At 43.4% G+C, this 23,482-nt stretch overlaps 1 protein-coding gene across 2 annotated transcripts; it reads right to left on the bottom strand.

Annotated features, from left to right (window-relative positions):
• Positions 1-1,209: 1,209 nt before the first annotated feature.
• LOC135508931 (uncharacterized) lies at positions 1,210-15,977 on the bottom strand. 2 transcript variants are annotated; one of them, XM_064929155.1, is made up of 10 exons: positions 15,024-15,977; positions 10,530-10,581; positions 10,287-10,304; positions 9,203-9,292; positions 8,832-8,933; positions 4,761-4,922; positions 2,990-4,534; positions 2,584-2,709; positions 2,251-2,395; positions 1,210-2,137 (listed from the first exon to the last, which is right to left on the bottom strand). In XM_064929155.1, exons 1-10 carry the CDS (start codon positions 15,549-15,551, stop codon positions 1,642-1,644), a joined length of 3,264 nt encoding a protein of 1,087 aa, XP_064785227.1. In that variant the 5' UTR covers positions 15,552-15,977; the 3' UTR covers positions 1,210-1,641. The 2 variants fall into 2 exon arrangements, with proteins under 2 accessions (XP_064785227.1, XP_064785228.1); XM_064929156.1 differs by having other exon boundaries at positions 9,203-9,283.
• Positions 15,978-23,482: the final 7,505 nt, after the last annotated feature.

Below are 23,482 nucleotides of genomic sequence, written 5' to 3'. Positions count from 1 at the left end.
AACCTCATTTCATCCCCCCAACCTCATAACTAGCTAGTAATCAATTTCAGGCTTTCAATCAAGTTAAGAGTAGCAAGCGTGTATAACTATCTTAGCTGACATGGATGGTAGACTTTAGAAAAGCAACCAACAACGAAAATGTACTGAATAAGACTCACAGTCCTTTCAATATGTTATCAGAGAAGCTTATTTTGTTAATTTAAAAAAACATAGCTACCAGTCAGGAGAATACAGACAGCTCAAGCAAGAGGTATGGAGAAAAATATACACCATTTTTTTATACATAGAATTAAGAATAATAATGCAAAATTCTCCCATTTAAGGATGGCCTAGACCCCCACCCCCATAGGCCCCGGCACCACGAGTGGGCAAAGGGGGGCTGAGCCCCCTCCGTGTTAGTTTTATGTCCCTGTAAAAAACTAGCGAAAAAGTTAAAATACATTTTATTTTACCCTTATTTAACTAGGCAAGTCAGTTAAGAACAAAGTCTTATTTTCAATGACAGCCTAGGAACAGTGGGTTAACTGCCTTGTTCAGGGGCAGAACGACAGATTTGTACCTTGTCAGCTCGGGGGTTTGAACTTGCAACCTTCCGCTTACTAGTCCAACACTCTAACCACTAGGTTACCCTGTCGCAAAATCTGTATCTCAGTGTGAAAGGTGTCCCTGGTTCAAATCCAGGCTGTATCACATCCGGCTGGGATTGGTAGTCCCATATTTTCATGTTTTTTTTATTTTCTTCCTAAATTGGCTTCCGCTGTGATTTTGAATGATATTTTTAAAAATGTATTTATTATTATTTATTTTTTAGGCCTATTTGTTTGGCAAGACAGCTACATCTCATTGTAGTCGGCTGTAGGCTATGTTTTGGTTTTTTGGGTCTACATTCACCTTTTGTTTACTGATGTGTTTTTAACTAGCCTAAATATAGATTGTGTCATATCTTTATTGATCTGATATTCTGCTTAATGTTAATATCACTGGCCTACATATAGATTGTGTCATGTCTTTATTGATCTGATATTCTGTTTACTAAGCCTACTGTTTTGTTCTGTTCGCTTTGTTACAGAATTTCGTTTTTTTCTATTTGTTTGTTTTGAGGTCAGACTTTAGTGTGTGTAGTGTATTGCATTATCAAACTTTGAAAGGGAATGAGGGCTGGATTTACAGTTGATTGAATTGAGGATCAGATAGAGAATTACTGTAAAATATGAAAAGAAAACATGTTTTTTATTGGTAATTGTACAAAATGAATGAGAAGAAGAAAAAAAATATCGATGCCAAATATTATACAAAAATTATATTTTGACACTCAAATTCTTAAAAAAATTAGAACACTCTGCCAGGACATGTTGGCTTGATGGGTGTTGGCTCGATGGGTGTTGGCTCGATGGGTGTTGGCTCGATGGGTGTTGGCTCGATAGGTGTTGGCTCGATAGGTGTTGGCTCGATGGGTGTTGGCTCGATGGGTGTTGGCTCGATGGGTGTTGGCTCGATGGGTGTTGGCTTAATGGGTGTTGGCTTAATGGGTGTTGGCTCTGATTGTTAATAGAACCTTCTCTGCATTGGTTACATGCAAGGTGTCACTGCTTGTGACTGACTGTATTCTCCTAGGCAGAATGTCTCCCACGATCGTAAGATTTATTTACGACCATAACAATTGACTAAACTTTTTTGATCCAAAGTAAAATAAGTCTTGCATATTTTCACATAGCTGTTGTCCCACATGTACAAAAGTTGATTTTTGGGATAATATGACAACATGGCCATAATACCATTGGCTGATCTGAGATCCAAACTTACATTTAAAGGTTTCTCTTTCATTAAGTCAAAGGCATGCGTGACTTTTGTGTCTTTGCTGTCCGTCATATACAGAACTCCACATGCAACAAAGGCATTCCCAGCGTTCGGTACAGGATAAGACGTGGTAACCACAGACAACACAGAGAACCTCTTATGGTTTAACTTGGCCACCATCACGGTTCCACTGATAGCTGAAGCATATATGAGCCACAGTCCGTTCTCGTCCACAGCAAACTTAAAGTACGTCTTGGAGTTGTGGAAGAGATAGGTTCGATTGTGGTAAAGAGCATTCTCAATGGCCAGTGTCTGTAATCTCCTGGTCTTCAGGTTATCCCTGTAAAAGCAAAATATTGAGAATGGATAAAACACTTAGAGTCATGTACAAGATTTTGAAAAAATATCTGATAATATATGTGTTGCTTTAAACTGCAGTAAATAAACACTTACTTGACAACTTTCGAGGTTCCTGCATTGTGATAGTAAACAGACCCATTGTAGATGATGTGGCCACAACCCTGGTAGAACTTCCTCATGTCAATAGACCTGCTGTTAGGAAATGATGCAATGCTCTTGTACTCCTGCAAGACTCGACCTGAAAGCCAAATGTAAAATCGCACACACAGTATCTTTCTGCTGGAAATTGATTCATTTTTTGCAACTTATATACACTTGATGTATTGTACCAGCTGATTTATTTCTTTGGCCTTGAGTTTTCCCTGTTATAAAACACAGTTTCTTAATATTACTGGTATTTCCTTTACGGCTTGCCAAGCACTGTACCTGAAAAGTGTTCAGCCATCCAAATGTGGTTATCGTTCACCCGGGCTGCATCTTGCATCCAAACTCCAAATGTAGTTTCCATTTTAGTGACGTTTGGAAAGCACGTTATGGTTTTGATAATGTATTCTATGGATACGAAAGAGAAACATGGAAATTAAATAATGACAATGTTTGAAATCATTTCACTCAGCAACAGTTTCCACTAGGGGGCGCTCATGAGTAAAGGTTGAAGGTATAGTACAGAAGTACAAACTAAGCTTCCAGACTGTACCTTTCACATCCTCTAGGTCGGTTACATTCAAGGTGTCATTGGGGGGAATAGGGAAGATGCAATCAATTATGAAGACAATTTTAATACCTTCACCATCCTAATTCAACCCCTTTATAGATTTAAATAGTTTCATACCAGTTTTCCTAAATGCTGCTTCTTCCACAATCTCGGTGTGAGTTGCGTTCAAAGGTCCTTCTTCCACAATCTCGGTCTCGGTTGCGTTCAACGGTCCTTCTTCCACAATCTCGGTTGCGTTCAAAGGTCCTTCTTCCACAATCTCGGTCTGGGTTATGTTCAAAGGTCCTTCTTCCACAATCTCGGTGTGAGTTGCGTTCATAGGTCCTTCTTCCACAATCTCGGTGTGAGTTGCGTTCATAGGTCCGTCTTCCACAATCTCGGGGTGAGTTGCGTTCATAGGTCCGTCTTCCACAATCTCGGGGTGAGTTGCGTTCAAAGGTCCTTCTTCCACAATCTCGGTGTGAGTTACGTTCAAAGGTCCTTCTTCCACAATCTCGGTTGCGTTCAAAGGTCCTTCTTCCACAATCTCAGTTGCGTTCAAAGGTCCTTCTTCCACAATCTCGGTGTGAGTTACGTTCAACGGTCCTTCTTCCACAATCTTGGTGTGAGTTGCGTTTAAAGGTCCTTCTTCCACAATCTCAGTGTGAGTTACGTTCAAAGGTCCTTCTTCCACAATCTCGTTTGCGTTCAACGGTCCTTCTTCCACAATCTTGGTGTGAGTTACGTTCAAAGGTCCTTCTTCCACAATCTCGGTTGCGTTCAACAGTCCTTCTTCCACAATCTTGGTGTGAGTTACGTTCAAAGGTCCTTCTTCCACAATCTCGGTTGCGTTCAACGGTCCTTCTTCCACAATCTTGGTGTGAGTTACGTTCAAAGGTCCTTCTTCCACAAACTCGGTGTGAGTTACGTTCAAAGGTCCTTCTTCCACAATCTCAGTGTGAGTTACGTTCAAAGGTCCTTCTTTCACAATCTCGGTGTGAGTTACGTTCAAAGGTCCTTCTTCCACAATCTCGGTGTGAGTTACGTTCAAAGGTCCTTCTTCCACAATCTCGGTTGCGTTCAACGGTCCTTCTTCCACAATCTTGGTGTGAGTTGCGTTCAACGGTCCTTCTTCCACAATCTTGGTGTGAGTTACGTTCAAAGGTCCTTCTTCCACAAACTCGGTGTGAGTTACGTTCAAAGGTCCTTCTTCCACAATCTCAGTGTGAGTTACGTTCAAAGGTCCTTCTTTCACAATCTCGGTGTGAGTTACGTTCAAAGGTCCTTCTTCCACAATCTCGGTGTGAGTTACGTTCAAAGGTCCTTCTTCCACAATCTCGGTTGCGTTCAACGGTCCTTCTTCCACAATCTTGGTGTGAGTTGCGTTCAACGGTCCTTCTTCCACAATCTTGGTGTGAGTTACGTTCAACGGTCCTTCTTCCACAATCTCGGTTGCATTCAACGGTCCTTCTTCCACAATCTCGGTTGCGTTCATAGGTCCTTCTTCCACAATCTCGGTGTGAGTTGCGTTCAAAGGTCCTTCTTCCACGATCTCGGTGTGAGTTGCATTCAAAGGTCCTTCTTCCACAATCTTTGTGTGTGCCATTTGTCGGTTATTTAATTCCTCGTTCCCGGTGTCAGTTACATTCAACGTGTCATTACTTGCAGCTAGATTCGCTGACTCTAAGGGGAGAGAGATGCAACAGTGTTGTATTTTTTACACTGAGGAATAAACTTATGTTCATACATGGTGATTCTGAGTTGTTGTTGTTGGTGGAATCTCTGCCAGGACAACAGGGACATTGAGGATGAATGCATGTCATTGTTCGTGGAATCTCTGACAGGACAACAGGGACATTGAGGATGAATGCATGTCATTGTTGGTGGAATCTCTGAACCGCATACTCACCCAGAGAGTCAGACATGTTGTCTTGATGGAAACAGGTGTTCTCTAACAACTGTGCTCTCATGGTCCTATTTCCAGAGGGTTCTGGGTCCTTTAAAGTCGCTGGGGGGCCAGGTAGACCAGGGGGACCGGCAGGGCCAGGAAGGCCCCTTGGACCCGGAGGCCCTTCAAACACAACCAGAGGAACAGAATCTGAACAAGCTTCTCGGAAAAACATTTACAGTATGTAATACAATTATGATCTTTGCAAGTAAAACATCAATTGTAACTATCTTCAAAATCAATTTAGTAGCTCAAATGTAGTTGAGGATGATCTAGTAAAATGAACTAGTAGGGTGAGCTAGTAAGATGAATTAGCAGGGTGAGCTAGTAAGATGAACTAGCAGGGTGAGCTAGTAAGATGAACTAGCAGGGTGAGCTAGTAAGATGAACTAGCAGGGTGAGCTAGTAAGATGAACTAGCAGGGTGAGCTAGTAAGATGAACTAGCAGGGTGAGCTAGTAAGATGAACTAGCAGGGTGAGCTAGTAAAATGAACTAGCAGGGTGAGCTAGTAAGTTTAACTAGTAGGGTGAGCTAGTAGGGTGAGCTAGTAAGATGAACTAGCAGGGTGAGCTAGTAAGATGAACTAGTAGGGTGAGCTAGTAAGATGAACTAGCAGGGTGAGCTAGTAAGATGAACTAGTAGGGTGATCTAGTAAGATGAACTAGTAGGGTGATCTAGCGGGGTGAGCTAGTAAGATGAACTAGCAGGGTGAGCTAGTAAGATGAACTAGTCATGTGAGCTAGTAAGATGAACTAGTAGGGTGATCTAGTAAGATGAACTAGTAGGGTGATCTAGTGGGGTGAGCTAGTAAGATGAACTAGCAGGGTGAGCTAGTAAGATGAACTAGCAGGGTGAGCTAGTAAGATGAACTAGCAGGGTGATCTAGTAAGATGAACTAGCAGGGTGATCTAGTAAGATGAACTAGTAGGGTGAGCTAGTAAGATGAGCTAGCAAGGTGAGCTAGTAAGGCGAGCTAGTAAGATGAACTAGTAGGGTGAGCTAGTAAGATGAACCTAGTAGGGTGAGCTAGTAAGATGATGTAGTAAGATGAACTAGTAGGGTGAGCTAGTAAGATGAACTAGTAAGATAAACTAGTAGGGTGAGCTAGTAAGATGAGCTAGTAGGGTGATCTAGTAAGATGAACTAGTAGGGTGAGCTAGTAAGATGAGCTAGTAGGGTGATCTAGTAAGATGAACTAGTAGGGTGAGCTAGTAAGATTAATTAGTAGGGTGAGCTAGTAGGGTGAGCTAGTAAGATGAACTAGCAGGGTGAGCTAGTAAGATGAACTAGCAGGGTGAGCTAGTAGGGTGAACTAGTAGGGTGAGCTAGTAAGATGAACTAGCAGGGTGAGCTAGTAAGATGAACTAGCAGGGTGAGCTAGTAAGATGAACTAGTAGGGTGAGCTAGTAAGATGAACTAGTAGGGTGATCTAGTAAGATGAACTAGTAGGGTGATCTAGTAAGATGAACTAGTAGGGTGAACTAGTGGGGTGAGCTAGTAAGATGAACTAGCAGCATGAGCTAGTAAGATGAACTAGCAGGGTGATCTAGTAAGATGAACTAGCAGGGTTATCTAGTAAGATGAACTAGTAGGGTGAGCTAGTAAGATGAACTAGTAGGGTGAGCTAGTAAAATGAACTAGCAGGTTGATCTAGTAAGATGAACTAGTAGGGTGAGCTAGTAAGATGAGCTAGCAAGGTGAGCTAGTAAGATGAGCTAGCAGGGTGAGCTAGTAAGATGAACTAGTAGGGTGAGCTAGTAAGATGAACTAGTAAGATAAACTAGTAGGGTGAGCTAGAAAGATGAACTAGCAGGGTGAGCTAGTAAGATGAACTAGCAGGGTGAGCTAGTAAGATGAACTAGCAGGGTGAGCTAGTAAGATGAACTAGCAGGGTGAGCTAGTAAGATGAACTAGCAGGGTGAGCTAGTAAGATGAACTAGCAGGGTGAGCTAGTAAGATGAACTAGTAGGGTGAGCTAGTAGGGTGAACTAGTAGGGTGAGCTAGTAAGATGAACTAGCAGGGTGAGCTAGTAAGATGAACTAGTAGGGTGAGCTAGTAAGATGAGCTAGTAGGGTGATCTAGTAAGATGAACTAGTAGGGTGAGCTAGTAAGATGAATTAGTATGGTGAGCTAGTAGGGTGAGCTAGTAAGATGAACTAGTAGGGTGAGCTAGTAAGATGAGCTAGTAGGGTGAGCTAGTAAGATGAGCTAGTAAGATGAACTAGTAGGGTGAGCTAGTAAGATGAATTAGTAGGGTGAGCTAGTAAGATGAACTAGCAGGGTGAGCTAGTAAGATGAACTAGCAGGGTGAGCTAGTAAGATGAACTAACAGGGTGAGCTAGTAAGATGAACTAGTAGGGTGAGCTAGTAGGGTGAACTAGTAGGGTGAGCTAGTAAGATGAGCTAGTAGGGTGATCTAGTAAGATGAACTAGTAGGGTGAGCTAGTAAGATGAATTAGTATGGTGAGCTAGTAGGGTGAGCTAGTAAGATGAGCTAGTAGGGTGAGCTAGTAAGATGAGCTAGTAGGGTGAGCTAGTAAGATGAGCTAGTAGGGTGATCTAGTAAGATGAACTAGTAGGGTGAGCTAGTAAGATGAATTAGTATGGTGAGCTAGTAGGGTGAGCTAGTAAGATGAACTAGTAGGGTGAGCTAGTAAGATGAGCTAGTAGGGTGAGCTAGTAAGATGAGCTAGTAGGGTGATCTAGTAAGATGAACTAGTAGGGTGAGCTAGTAAGATGAATTAGTAGGGTGAGCTAGTAAGATGAACTAGTAGGGTGAGCTAGTAGGGTGATCTAGTAAGATGAGCTAGTAGGGTGAACTAGTAGGGTGAGCTAGTAAGATGAACTAGTAGGGTGAGCTAGTAAGATGAACTAGCAGGGTGAGCTAGTAGGGTGAACTAGTAGGGTGAGCTAGTAAGATGAACTAGCAGGGTGAGCTAGTAAGATGAGCTAGTAGGATGATCTAGTAAGATGAACTAGTAGGGTGAGCTAGTAAGATGAATTAGTATGGTGAGCTAGTAGGGTGAGCTAGTAAGATGAACTAGTAGGGTGAGCTAGTAAGATGAGCTAGTAGGGTGAGCTAGTAAGATGAGCTAGTAAGATGAACTAGTAGGGTGAGCTAGTAAGATGAATTAGTAGGGTGAGCTAGTAAGATGAACTAGCAGGGTGAGCTAGTAAGATGAACTAACAGGGTGAGCTAGTAAGATGAACTAGTAGGGTGAGCTAGTAGGGTGAACTAGTAGGGTGAGCTAGTAAGATGAGCTAGTAGGGTGATCTAGTAAGATGAACTAGTAGGGTGAGCTAGTAAGATGAATTAGTATGGTGAGCTAGTAGGGTGAGCTAGTAAGATGAGCTAGTAGGGTGAGCTAGTAAGATGAGCTAGTAGGGTGATCTAGTAAGATGAACTAGTAGGGTGAGCTAGTAAGATGAATTAGTAGGGTGAGCTAGTAAGATGAATTAGTAGGGTGAGCTAGTAAGATGAACTAGCAGGGTGAGCTAGTAAGATGAACTAACAGGGTGAGCTAGTAAGATGAACTAGTAGGGTGAGCTAGTAGGGTGAACTAGTAGGGTGAGCTAGTAAGATGAACTAGCAGGGTGAGCTAGTAAGATGAGCTAGTAGGGTGATCTAGTAAGATGAACTAGTAGGGTGAGCTAGTAAGATGAACTAGCAGGGTGAGCTAGTAAGATGAACTAACAGGGTGAGCTAGTAAGATGAACTAGTAGGGTGAGCTAGTAGGGTGAACTAGTAGGGTGAGCTAGTAAGATGAACTAGCAGGGTGAGCTAGTAAGATGAACTAGCAGGGTGAGCTAGTAAGATGAGCTAGTAGGGTGATCTAGTAAGATGAACTAGTAGGGTGAGCTAGTAAGATGAATTAGTAGGGTGATCTAGTAAGATTAACTAGTAGGGTGATCTAGTAAGATGAACTAGTAGGGTGAGCTTGTAAGATGAACTAGTAGGGTGAGCTAGTAAGATGAACTAGTCGGGGGATTAAGTTAGTAAGATGGATTTTTAAGAGAATGAGAATTCTACCCTCTATGAAGATGTCATTGGAGGTCTCGTCCTTCAGTCCTGGAGGTCCAGGGTCTCCCACGTCTCCTTTCACCCCAGGCTCCCCTCTCTCTCCAGGGGGACCTGGACAGGCAAGGGGTCATCATGATAGTTATGGATGGATTATTTTTTTTTTACTGATTTCTTTAAATTATTTAGTTTCGTTAGGTCTGTACCAGTCGAGGCTGGTGTCACTTTGAATTGGAAGATGGAATCATTGTAATGGCTGGAATAGAATAAATTACAAGTCCTCCAATTTAAGGTGACACCAGCCTCCACTGGTCTGCACATGTATAATAGAGCACTTGTGCATGGACAAAAACAAAAATCACATACCACCAACAGTGTCTGACCTTTTTTCCCTCGTCTCCCTGCAGGTCCAGGTGGACCTGCTATGCCTTCTGTAGCATTGACTCCTGGCTTCCCATCCACACCTGGAGTGCCTTGAACAGATACCATCCTGTATGATCATCGATAACTACATGTATGACTAGATGCATTTTTTTTTAGAACATTGGGCCAATAACCGAAAGCTTGCTGGATCAAATCCCCGAGCTGATATGGTACAAAATCTATCGATCTGCCCCCTGAACAAGGCAGTTAACCCACTGTTCCCCGGGCCCTGAACAAGGCAGTTAACCCACTGTTCCCCGGGCCCTGAACAAGGCAGTTAACCCACTGTTCCCCGGGCCCTGAACAAGGCAGTTAACCCACTGTTCCCCGGGCCCTGAACAAGGCAGTTAACCCACTGTTCCCCGTGCCCTGAACAAGGCAGTTAACCCACTGTTCCCCGGGCCCTGAACAAGGCAGTTAACCCACTGTTCCCCGGGCCCTGAACAAGGCAGTTAACCCACTGTTCCCTGGGCCCTGAACAAGGCAGTTAACCCACTGTTCCCCGGGCCCTGAACAAGGCAGTTAACCCACTGTTCCCCGGGCCCTGAACAAGGCAGTTAACCCACTGTTCCCCGGGCCCTGAACAAGGCAGTTAACCCACTGTTCCCCGGGCCCTGAGCAAGGCAGTTAACCCACTGTTCCCCGGGCCCTGAACAAGGCAGTTAACCCACTGTTCCCCGGGCCCTGAACAAGGCAGTTAACCCACTGTTCCCCGGGCCCTGAACAAGGCAGTTAACCCACTGTTCCCCGGGCCCTGAACAAGGCAGTTAACCCATAGTTCCCCGGGCCCTGAGCAAGGCAGTTAACCCACTGTTCCCCGGGCCCTGAACAAGGCAGTTAACCCACTATTCCCCGGGGCGCTGAAGACGTAGATGTTGTTTAAGGCAGCCCCCCCCCCCCCCACCTCTCTGATTCAGAGGGGGTTTAGGTTAAATGTAGAAGACACATTTCAGTTGAAGGCTTTCAGTTGGACAACTGACTAGGTATCCCCCTTTTCACTTTTGTCATGCTTTGATTGATGCAAAGTGTTCTTGATTGTTTTACCTGGAGGTCCTGGTGAGCCTGTAATGTAGGATGGAATGAATGGTTAGGAATGTACCTTTTTGTATTCATGTCCATTTCATTGTTTAATAGGCAACATACAGCGTTTCAATGAGGGACTGTCTGTATTAAGGCTGTTGCTAATGTTTTTTATTTTAATAATTGTAGTTTTAAAAAAACATGTTTTTTTCTTACCTGTGTACCCTAGATATTAGAAGAGCTATTTCAACAACAACAACAACACACCTGTTAAACACATGTCTTTTGTGCTGTTACATAGTTCCAACAGGACCTTGATCTGAAAGACACAAGTGAAGGGAAACGGTGACAATAACAGTAACTTAAAGGACACTACAGCTTGGATCTTTCATTATTTAAAGACCCTTGCTCCCTTCGGTCTCAACGTAGTCTTTGATCTTTATTTCACCTTTATTTAACCAGGTAGGCTAGTTGAGAACAAGTTCTCATTTGCAACTGCGACCTGGCCAAGATAAAGCATAGCAGTGTGAACAGACAGCAACACAGAGTTACACATGGAGTAAACAATTAACAAGTCCATAACACAGTATAATTTTTTTATTTTTTTTATTTAAAATAAGAGTCTATATACATTGTGTGCAAAAGGCATGAGGAGGTAGGCGAATAATTACAATTTAGCAGATTAACACTGGAGTGATACATGATCAGATGGTCATGTGCAGGTAGAGATATTGGTGTGCAAAAGAGAAGAAAAGTAAATAAATAAAAACAGTATGGGGATGAGGTAGGTAAAATTGGGAGGGCTATTTACCGATAGACTATGTGCAGTTGCAGCGATTGGTTAGCTGCTCAGATAGCAGATGTTTAAAGTTGGTGAGGGAGATAAAAGTCTACAACTTCAACGATTTTTGCAATTCGCTCGAGATCTAAAGACATTCTTGTGATTATTGTGATTTTGATTTTGTAATGTTTGTAGGCTTACGTAGAGAAATTGTATCTATGATCGTACGCTATCCATTTATGTTTTTTTGTATGCTATTTTAATATATGAGAATGAACCAATGATATCAGGCCACCCCCGGCCATGATTACAGACACCTGTGTGTGTCTTTTGACACGATATGAATGAGTCACCCTGCAGTGTTTGTCATGATACCCTGATGAAGACAGCTTGTCTGTCCAAACGTTGGACATAAATATTTTTTGCATCTGAGCTCCTAGAGCGTGCGGCTCTCCTTTATATTTCTAAGTGTTCCACCCCGTCAGCCAGCACCTCACCTAAATAGGTCCACTCCGCCAGCCAGCACCTCGCCTAAATAGGTCCACCCCGTCAGCCAACACCTCGCCTAAACAGGTCCACTCCGCCAGCCAGCACCTCGCCTAAATAGGTCCACCCCGTCAGCCAGCACCTCTCCTAAATAGGTCCACCCCGTCAGCCAGCACCTCGCCTAAATAGGTCCACTCCGCCAGCCAGCACCTCTCCTAAATAGGTCCACCTCGTCAGCCAGCACCTCTCCTAAATAGGTCCACCCCGTCAGCCAGCACCTCTCCTAAATAGGTCCACCCCGTCAGCCAGCACCTCTCCTAAATAGGTCCACCCCGTCAGCCAGCACCTCTCCTAAATAGGTCCACCCCGTCAGCCAGCACCTCTCCTAAATAGGTTCACCCCGTCAGCCAGCACCTCTCCTAAATAGGTCCACCCCGTCAGCCAGCACCTCTCCTAAATAGGTCCACTCCGCCAGCCAGCACCTCTCCTTAATAGGTCCACCCCGTCAGCCAGCACCTCTCCTAAATAGGTCCACTCCGCCAGCCAGCACCTCTCCTTAATAGGTCCACCCCGTCAGCCAGAACCTCTACTAAATACGTTCACTCCGCCAGCCAGCACCTCGCCTAAATAGGTCCACCCCGTCAGCCAGCACCTCTCCTAAATAGGTCCACTCCGCCAGCCAGCACCTCTCCTAAACAGGTGTACGTTTCTTTCGCCTCTAGATCAATAACAGCAACTTAACCATTCGCTCCAGTTTAGAGAAACTAGATGAATCATGTATCTAAAAACGCAGCCGGTTGCTTCTTCTTTCTTTCCACTGTTCAGTGGTTTGATGTTCATTTCCTGTGTCACTCAGAAAGTCATTTCTCCAGCCAAGTGGGTCCCTTTGTGGGTTTAGCCCAGAGGATAGGATGAGTTTGGCAAAGTACCAAATGGAACCCTATTCCCTATATAGTGCACTACTTTAGACCAGAGCCCTATAGAACCCTATTCCCTATATAGTGCACTACTTTAGAACAGGGCTCTATAGAACCCTATTCCCTATACAGTACACTACTTTAGACCAGAGCCCTATAGAGCCCTATTCCCTATATAGTGCACTACTTTAGACCAGAGCCCTATAGAACCCTATTCCTATATAGTGCACTACTTTAGACCAGAGCCCTATAGAACCCTATTCCCTATATAGTGCACTACTTTAGACCAGGGCCATATAGAACCCTATTCCTTATATAGTGCACTACTTTAGACCAGAGTCCTATAGAACCCTATTCCCTATATATAGTGCACTACTTTAGACCAGAGCCCTATAGAACCCAATTCCCTATATAGTGCACTACTTTAGACCAGAGCCCTATAGAACCCTATTCCCTATATAGTGAACTGCTTTAGACCAGAGCCCTATTCCCTATATAGTGCACTACTTTAGACCAGGGCCATATAGAACCCTATTCCCTATATAGTGCACTACTTTAGACCAGAGTCCTATAGAACCCTATTCCCTATATATAGTGCACTACTTTAGACCAGGGCCCTATAGAACCCTATTCCCTATATAGTACACTACTTTAGACCAGAGCCCTATAGAACCCTATTCCCTATATAGTGCAAACTTTAGACCAGGACCATATAGAACCCTATTCCCTATATAGTACACTACTTTAGACCAGAGCCCTATAGAACCCTATTCCCTATATAGTACACTACTTTAGACCAGAGCCCTATAGAACCCTATTCCCTATATAGTGCAAACTTTAGACCAGGACCATATAGAACCCTATTCCCTATATAGTACACTACTTTAGACCAGAGCCCTATAGAACCCTATTCCCTATATAGTACACTACTTTAGACCAGAGCCCTATAGAACCCTATTCCCTATATAGTGCAAACTTTAGACCAGGACCATATAGAACCCTATTCCCTATATAGTACACTACTTTAGACCAGAGCCCTATAGAACCCTATTCCCTATATAGTGCACTACTTTAGACCAGAGCCCTATAGAACCCTATTCCCTATATAGTGCACTACTTTAGACCAGGGCCATATAGAACCCTATTCCCTATATAGTGCACTACTTTAGACCAGGGTCCTATATAACCTTTTCTAAAAGTAGTGCACTATACAGGGAATAGGATATATTTCAGACGCATGCTCAGTTTTCCTCCTCTTAAATCATATATCCACAGACTTCCAATGAGATGATTCTTGGCATAGGAAGGACATTTCTGCTAATCCCAGAAGACTGAAAAGAGGAAATGACTCTGAACATATGGAGAGTGAGAATACTAAACTATTCCAGATTGAATCTTCCTTCCTCAAAACAAACTGTACAATAACTTAACGTTGTGTAATCATAAATGATGATCTACATAAGAAAAAAAAAAACGTGTGAAAGTCACAGCTGGTCTTGTCTTAAACTGTAACAGAGTCTTGTTCCAGTTTATACTCTCCATACCACATAACTTATGGTATGATCCAATGTGGCTCAGCACTTGCAACACCAGGGTTCTTGTTGGGTTCAATTCCCTCCAGTACGAGAAAGAAGTATAAAAATATATCCAGTCACTTTATTACAAAAATAACCTACAATAACCTGGGGCGGCAGGTAGCCTAGTGGTTAGAGTGGAGGGGCGGCAGGTAGCCTAGTGGTTAGAGTGGAGGGGCGGCAGGTAGCCTAGTGGTTAGAGTGGAGGGGCGGCAGGTAGCCTAGTGGTTAGAGTGGAGGGGCGGCAGGTAGCCTAGTGGTTAGAGTGGAGGGGCGGCAGGTAGACTAGTGGTTAGAGTGGAGGGGCGGCAGGTAGCCTAGTGGTTAGAGTGGAGGGGGTGGCAGGTAGACTAGTGGTTAGAGTGGAGGGGCGGCAGGTAGACTAGTGGTTAGAGTGGAGGGGCGGCAGGTAGCCTAGTGGTTAGAGGGAGGGGCGGCAGGTAGCCTAGTGGTTAGAGGGAGGGGCGGCAGGTAGCCTAGTGGTTAGAGTGGAGGGGCGGCAGGTAGCCTAGTGGTTAGAGGGAGGGGCGGCAGGTAGCCTAGTGGTTAGAGGGAGGGGCGGCAGGTAGCCTAGTGGTTAGAGTGGAGGGGCGGCAGGTAGCCTAGTGGTTAGAGTGGGGGCGGCAGGTAGCCTATTGGTTAGAGTGGAGGGGCGGCAGGTAGCCTAGTGGTTAGAGTGGAGGGGCGGCAGGTAGCCTAGTGGTTAGAGTGGAGGGGCGGCAGGTAGCCTAGTGGTTAGAGCGTTGGACTAGTAACCGAAAAGTTGCCAGATTGAATCCCCCGAGCTGACAAGGTAAAAATCTGTCGTTCTGCCCCCTGAACAAGGCAGTTAACCCACTGTTCCCCGGTAGGCCGTCATTGTAAATAAGAATTTGTTCTTAACTGACTTGCCTGGTTAAATAAAGGTTAAAAAAACATCAAAAATAACCTACTATAACTCACTTAGTAGACACATAACATACTGCCTCTAATTCATGTCGTAAATATTTCTGAGGACTCTTACCGGGACCATAGAGTATGTCATCATTATCATCATGTCCCTGTCGTCACGTTTCTGCTGTCCCTTCGTCTGGTGTTTCCCAGCCTGGCTCCTCTTATTGCGGGGTCGGCCATGCTGGCTCCTCTTATTGCGGGGTCGGCCATGCTGGCTCCTCTTACTGAGGGGTCGGCCATGCTGCAGCTCCCTTTCTGCCTCCTCTCTGCCTGGGTCTTCCCTGCTCGTCCTGTGGGGTGATGTCTGCAACCCAGATTCCTCTGAGAGCACCTGCAACCTATCAGTCTCCTCTCCAGGGTCCCTGCTGGTCCTGTGGGATACTGCTGCAGAATGATGCAGCACGGCGCCAGAAGTCTCGGAGAGCACCTGGAGCTGTAGATCCAACCGGGCAAGGTGGGCTGACAGGTGCATGTGTTGCACCAGAAGGAACACCAAGCCTGCAGAGCTCAGGACCGTAAGAGCACAAGTCCCCAACAATAAAACTCGTAACATCCCTGGGAGTCCCAGACAACCACCTCCACCTCCCTCCCTCATCATCCTACTTCCTATCCTGAGTCCTGACAATTTCCCCCCCACAATGTTTTATTTTTAAATGTGAAATATGCTACCAGCAAGCTTTTTAGTTCACTGTTTCCTCTCCAGATGTGTTCCACTCGTCCCTACTGACACACACAACACGGTGATCTAGGCGCATACATCCGATACGCACACACAGAACTCGGTGATCTAGACGCTGGATCTTACATCCACCGAGGCACAAACATCCTACGTTACAGACAGTTGTATGCTATTGCGTTCCACTAGGTAACAAACGAGAGACAGTTCTTCTGTAATTCTATTGGAAGAAATCCGAAGAAAAGTTGTAGTAAAGATTTCCGAAGGCACAGAACAACTTGTCTTTTCTTTTCTGAGTGTCAAGCGAGATTTCATTGCGCAACTCTGGAAACTTCTGGAGAACAGCTTCGCGTCCAATGTCTTTTGACTCGATTTATCATCAGCAGCAGTGACCATATATGGGACATGACATGGATTCAACTGCATAGGGACTTTTCCTTTCATCATTCTAATTTCACATTCTTATTGTGGTGTTTTTTTGGGAGGGGGGTTGATTTATTGCCAAGTGCATGCTGCTTGAAAATATAAAAAAATGCTAAAAGTTTTTTCAAGATAATTCTGAACAAGGAAAGCATTCTTTAAGTGAACAAGTGAGACTTGAACTGAGCCCATTGAATGATGAGCACATAGACCAGTACGCTCTGTTATAAGACTTTCTTTGTTTCTGAAAGGCTGAAAGCCCCATGTTAACATCCTTACATACAGTAATATCCATAATTGTACTGGCACGTCATTTCCACATAATTATTTTCCTGTAGCACCAATCCACAATGGCACAGAGTAGGAGTGTTGATATCAGTTCTCTCTCTGTCGGTCACTCAGTATAACATACAGTGATATCAGTTCCCTTTCTGTCGGTCACTCAGTATAACATACAGTGATATCAGTTTCCTTTCTGTCGGGCACTCAGTATAACATACAGTGATATCAGTTCCCCTTCTGTCGGTCACTCAGTATAACATACAGTGATATCAGTTCTCTGTCTGTCGGTCACTCAGTATAACATACAGTGATATCAGTCCCCTTTCTGTCGGGCACTCAGTATAACATACAGTGATATCAGTTCCCCTTCTGTCGGTCACTCAGTATAACATACAGTGATATCAGTTCTCTGTCTGTCGGTCACTCAGTATAACATACAGTGATATCAGTTCCCCTTCTGTCGGTCACTCAGTATAACATACAGTGATATCAGTTCTCTGTCTGTCGGTCACTCAGTATAACATACAGTGATATCAGTTCTCTCTCTGTCGGTCACTCAGTATAACAAAAGAGGGCCTTCAGAAAGTATTCACGACTCTGGGCTTTTTCCACATTTAATGTTACAGCCTGAATTTACATTTGATTAAATGTATATATTTTTTGTCACTGGCTTACACACAATAATGTCAAATTGGAATTATGTTTTTAATTTTGCTTTACAAATGAATTACAAATGAAAAGTATTCAACCTTTTGTTATAGCAAGATTTTCAAATAATAATAATTTATTCCACCTTTATTTAACCAGGTAGGCCAGCTGAGAACAAGTTCTCATTTACAACTGGCCAAGATAAAGCATAGCAATGCGATACAAACAACAACACAGAGATACACATGGAATAAACAAGCGTACAGTCAATAACACAATAGAAAAAAATAAGGTCTATATACAGTGTGTGCAAATGGTGTGAGGAGGTAAGGCAATAAATAGGCCATAGTAGCAAAGTAATTACAATTTAGCAGATTAACACTGGAGTGATAGATGAGCAGATGGTGATGTGCAAGTAGAAATAATGGTGTGCAAAAGAGCAGAAAAGTAAATAAAAACAATATGGGGATGAGGTAGGTAGATTGGGTGGGCTATTTACAGATGGACTATGTACAGCAAGTTCAGGAATGAAAATATACTTAACAAGTCTCATAATAGGTTGTGGCAAAGAAATTATCTTCATGTCCAGAATACAAAGCATTATGTTTGGGGAAAATCCAATGCAACACATCACTGAGTACCACTCTTCATATTTTCAAGCATGGTGGTGGCTGAATCATGTTATGAGTATGCTTGTCATCGGCAAAGACTAAAGGAGTTTTTCAGGATAAAAAGAAATGGAATGGAGCTAAGCACAAAATCTTAAGAGGAAAATCTGGTTCAGTCTGCTTTCCAACAGACACCGGGATACAAATTCACCTTTCAGCAGGACAATAACCTAAAACACAAGGCCAAATCTACAGTGTAGTTGCTTACCAAGATGTCATTGAATGTTCCTGAGTGGCTTAGTTACAGTTTTGACTCAAATCCGCTTGAAAATGGCTGTCTAGTGTAACAGTATAGCTTTACAGAAAGCTATACTGTTATACTGTTATGGGTAATGATGCTTCGTGGGTGTCAGTTGTTGACGTGTGCAGAGGATCCCTGGTTCGAGCCCAGGTAGGGGCGAGGAGAGGGACAGAAGCAATACTGTTACACTAGCAATGATCAACTGAACTTGAAGAATTTTTTAAAAGAATAATGTGCAAATATTGTACAATCCAAAGCTCTTAGAGACTTACCCAGAAAGACTCACAGCTGTAATCGCTGCCAAAGGTTATTATAACATTGACCCAGAGGGTTGAATACTTTCTAATCAATATACCATTTTGCATGTTGAGTTAATTTATTTTCAGTATGCATGTACAGTACCAGTCAAACATTTGGACACCTACTCATTCAAGGGTTTTTGTTGATTTTCACAATTGTCTACATTGTAGAATAATAGTGAAGACATCAAAACTATGAAATAACACATATGGAATCATGTAGTAACCAAAGAAGTGTTAAACAAATCAAAATAGATTTTAGATTCGTTCAAAGTAGCCACTCGTCGCCTTGACGACAGCTTTGCACACTCTTGGCATTCTCTCAACCAGCTTCATGAGGAATGCTTTTCCAACAGTCTTGAAGGAGTTCCAACATATGCTGAGCACTTGTTAGTTGCTTTTCCTTCTCTCTGTGGTCCAACTCATCCCAAACCATCTCAATTGGGTTGAGGTCGGGTGAATGTGGAGGCCAGGTCATCTGATGCAGCACTCCATCACTCTCCTTATTGGTCAAATAGCCCTTACACAGTCTGGAGGTGTGTTTTAGGTCATTGTCCTGTTGAAAAACAAATGATAGTCCCACTAAGCACAAACCAGATGGGATGGTGTATCGCTGCAGAATGCTGTGGAAGCCATGCTGGTTGTGTGCCTTGAATTCTAAATAAATCACTGGCAGTGTCACCAGCAAAGCACAACATCAAACCTTCTCCTCCATGCTTCATGGTGGGAACCACACATCTGTTCACCTACTCTGCATCTCAGAGACACGGCAGTTGAAACCAAAAATCTCAAATTTGGACTCATCAGACCAAAGGACAATTTTCCACCAGTCTAATGTCCATTGCTCGTGTTTCTTGGTCCGAGCAAGTCTCTTCTTATTATTATTGGTGTCCTTCAGTTGTGGTTTCTTTGCAGCAATTCGACCACGAAGGCCTGATTCACGAGGTCTCCTCTGAACAGTTGACATTGAGATGTGTCTGTTACTTGAAATCTGTGACGCATTTATTTGGGCTGAAGTGCAGTTAACTCTAATGAACTTATTCTCTGCAGCAGAGGTAACTCTGGGTCTTCCTTTCCTGTGGCGGTCCTCATGAGAGTCAGTTTCATCATAGTGCTTGAGGGTTTTTGTAACTGCACTTGAAAATGTTAAAAGTTCTTGAAATTTTCCAGATTGACTGAACTTCTTGTCTTAAAGTAATGATGGACTGTCATTTTCCTCCATGCTTCACGGTTCTCACCATGAAGCATGGAGGAGGTATGATGGTGTGGGGGTGCTTTGCTGGTGACACTGTCTTGTGATTTATTTAGAATTAAAGGCACACTTATTAACCAGCATGGCTACCACAGCATTCTGCAGCGATACGCCATCCCATCTGGTTTATGCTTAGTGGGACTATAGTTTGTTTTTCAACAGGACAATGACCCAACACACCTCCAGGCTGTGTAAGGCTATATGACCAAGAAGGAGAGTGATGGAGTGCTGCATCGATGACCTGGCCTGCACAATTACCTCAGCATATGTGGGAACTCCTTCACGACTGTTGGAAAAGCCTTCCAGGTGAAGCTGGTTGAGAGAATGCCAAGAGTATGCAAAGTTGTCATCAAGGCAAAGGGTGGCAACTTTGAATAATCTAAAATCTATTTCACTTTAACACTTTTTGGGTTACTACATGATTCCATATGTGTTATTTCATAGTGTTCACATCTTCACTAGTATTCTACAATGTAGAAAATAGTAAAAATCAAGAAAAACCCTTGAATGAGTAGGTGTGTCCAAACGTTTGACTGGTACTGTATATAGCTTGTAGTCTAGAAATTAGCATGTGTCGTGTGAGTTTAAAGTTTTTGGGGAAGCTATTTTTCTCCACAAAAAATGCACCTTTATAACAAAGGACTTTATGCCTCTCATCTACTATTCCTAATGTTATGAGTAGTGACTAGTGATCATTTAGTCTGTGGCTGATAAGTGTGTAGTGGCATAGGTTTATAGGCTACATCAGAGACGTTTCCTTTGCACTGGAAAATGTTGCCTTTGATAAACATTTCATACCATTCTACAGTTTATATGACTGGAGAAATGAGCTGAATCTTTTATAATACGATGGTAGGAAGCCTAGGCTCTACTGACTGACAACAGATCAATAAAAATAAAAAACCTTGTCTTGAATGTAACCATGTAATCTCGGCTTATGAAAAAGAGGTCCTGGCTAAAAGGGATCCAGCTACTGTCAGAAGTATTATTGGGGGGGGGGGGGGGTTAGCTAATCCATAGCCTCTTCGTAAGCTTAACCTAATTCTCATAACCTGCCGCCTAAATCTGCTACAAAATGTCAAATATGACTTTAGTTCGACCAAAGCTGGATCCATGACCAGCGTAGCCTATTGGTTAGAGCGTTGGACTAGTAGCCGGAAGGTTGCAAGTTCAAATCCCCGAGCTGACAAGGTACAAATCTGTCGTTCTGCCCCTGAACAGGCAGTTAACCCACTGTTCCTAATAAGAATTTGTTCTTAACTGACTTGCCTAGTTAAATAAAAAAATAAAAAGGGGAGACACAAATTGTACAATATGACTTCCATATAGTATAGTCCACAATAACTCCAGTGGTTTTCATATAGAACCCAGTGATAGGTATTGCCTTTACCTCCTTACTCTATTTGCACACGCTGTAAGTAGATTTTTCTATTGTGTTGTTGACTGTATATTTTGTTTATTCCATGTGTAACTCTGTGTTGTTGTTTTTGTTGCACTGCTTTGCTTTTATCTTGGCCAGGTCGCATTTGTAAATGAGAACTTGTTCTCAACTAGCCAACCTGGTTAAATAAAGGTGAAATAAATGAAATTAAAATAAATATCAAATTGGTAAAGCTTGTTTTTCTGACTTTGTGGCTGTGTTATCTAGTGGAAATCGCACCGTACTAATCGCACTGGTTACTAAAATTCTACACCGTTTGCACAATTTCAGTGTGAGAAAACAAGCACTGAATAGTGTAGGGAATCATTGTATCTAAATCGCCACCAAAATATCTCTATAGCTGTTTGAAGCTAGTGGAACAAAACAGCTTTCCCAGTTTGACAACAGATGTCACGCAGGCGGCAGAAATCAGTAGGCGAATATCACAGCGGTCCCATTGCCAATCTCGCCACTTGCTGTTAAGTAACACTGAAAACACTTATCATTCCGCTATTAGCGCCAGCTATGTTATCAACAAAATATGGGTTTTCATCCAAATAAGGTGACAGATTTTCATGCGAATATTCTTCAAACCTGCATAAAAACAAGATGCGTATTTTCTCACCAGAGATGTTTCCATCAAATGGACTTGTTGTAGACAGAGTAACGTTAGCCGAGCAGAGTGGGGAGTGGCGCGTGCCCAAAGGCTGGTGCGTCGGCCTTCTCGCCTGCTCCAGTAGCGCTCACTTCACGAGCTCAGGGCATGCCCGGCCCAGCATGCATCTGTAGTCTACTTGTGTACTGCTATAGCCACCTTACTTTATCTACTGTCTTGGAGTTCGCTTTACATGTTTACTGATAAAAACACAATGGTGCAAAATCAAGGTGCCGTACAAAGATGGAGGAGAGGGAGTGTGGTGATGTAATGTCCACTACTAAAGAGAGGGAGTGTGGTGATGTAATGTCCACAACTAAAGAGAGGGAGTGTGGTGATGTAATGTCCACAACTAAAGAGAGGGAGTGTGGTGATGTAGTGTCCACTACTAAAGAGAGGGAATGTGGTGATGTAGTGTCCACTACTAAAGAGAGGGAGTGTGGTGATGTAATGTCCACTACTAAAGAGAGGGAGTGTGGTGATGTAATGTCCACAACTAAAGAGAGGGAGTGTGGTGATGTAATGTCCACTACTAAAGAGAGGGAGTGTGGTGATGTAATGTCCACTACTAAAGAGAGGGAGTGTGGTGATGTAATGTCCACAACTAAAGAGAGGGAGTGTGGTGATGTAATGTCCACTACTAAAGAGAGGGAGTGTGGTGATGTAATGTCCACTACTAAAGAGAGGAGTGTGGTGATGTAATGTCCACAACTAAAGAGAGGGAGTGTGGTGATGTAATGTCCACAACTAAAGAGAGGGAGTGTGGTGATGTAATGTCCACAACTAAAGAGAGGGAGTGTGGTGATGTAGTGTCCACAACTAAAGAGAGGGAGTGTGATGATGTAATGTCCACTACTAAAGAGAGGGAGTGTGGTGATGTAGTGTCCACAACTAAAGAGAGGGAGTGTAGTGATGTAATGTCCACTACTAAAGAGAGGGAGTGTGGTGATGTAATGTCCACAACTAAAGAGAGGGAGTGTGGTGATGTAATGTCCACAACTAAAGAGAGGGAGTGTGGTGATGTAATGTCCACAACTAAAGAGAGGGAGTGTGGTGATGTAGTGTCCACAACTAAAGAGAGGGAGTGTGATGATGTAATGTCCACTACTAAAGAGAGGGAGTGTGGTGATGTAGTGTCCACAACTAAAGAGAGGGAGTGTAGTGATGTAATGTCCACTACTAAAGAGAGGGAGTGTGGTGATGTAATGTCCACAACTAAAGAGAGGGAGTGTGGTGATGTAATGTCCACTACTATAGAGAGGGGGTGTGGTGATGTAGTGTCCACTACTAAAGAGAGGGAGTGTGGTGATGTAATGTCCACTACTATAGAGAGGGAGTGTGGTGATGTAGTGTCCACTACTAAAGAGAGGGAGTGTGGTGATGTAATGTCCACTACTAAAGAGAGGGAGTGTGGTGATGTAATGTCCACTACTAAAGAGAGGGAGTGTGGTGATGTAATGTCCACTACTATAGAGAGGGAGTGTGGTGATGTAATGTCCACTACTAAAGAGAGGGAGTGTGGTGATGTAATGTCCACTACTATAGAGAGGGAGTGTGGTGATGTAATGTCCACTACTATAGAGAGGGAGTGTGGTGATGTAATGTCCACTACTAAAGAGAGGGAGTGTGGTGATGTAATGTCCACTACTATAGAGAGGGAGTGTGGTGATGTAGTGTCCACTACTAAAGAGAGGGAGTGTGGTGATGTAGTGTCCACTACTAAAGAGAGGGAGTGTGGTGATGTAATGTCCACTACTATAGAGAGGGAGTGTGGTGATGTAGTGTCCACTACTAAAGAGAGGGAGTGTGGTGATGTAATGTCCACTACTATAGAGAGGGAGTGTGGTGATGTAGTGTCCACTACTAAAGAGAGGGAGTGTGGTGATGTAGTGTCCACTACTATAGAGAGGGAGTGTGGTGATGTAGTGTCCACTACTAAAGAGAGGGAGTGTGGTGATGTAATGTCCA

Source organism: Oncorhynchus masou, chromosome 22 (assembly GCF_036934945.1).
Source record: "Oncorhynchus masou masou isolate Uvic2021 chromosome 22, UVic_Omas_1.1, whole genome shotgun sequence".
Lineage (NCBI taxonomy): Eukaryota > Metazoa > Chordata > Actinopteri > Salmoniformes > Salmonidae > Oncorhynchus > Oncorhynchus masou.
This window is presented reverse-complemented; position numbering and strand designations above follow the sequence as displayed.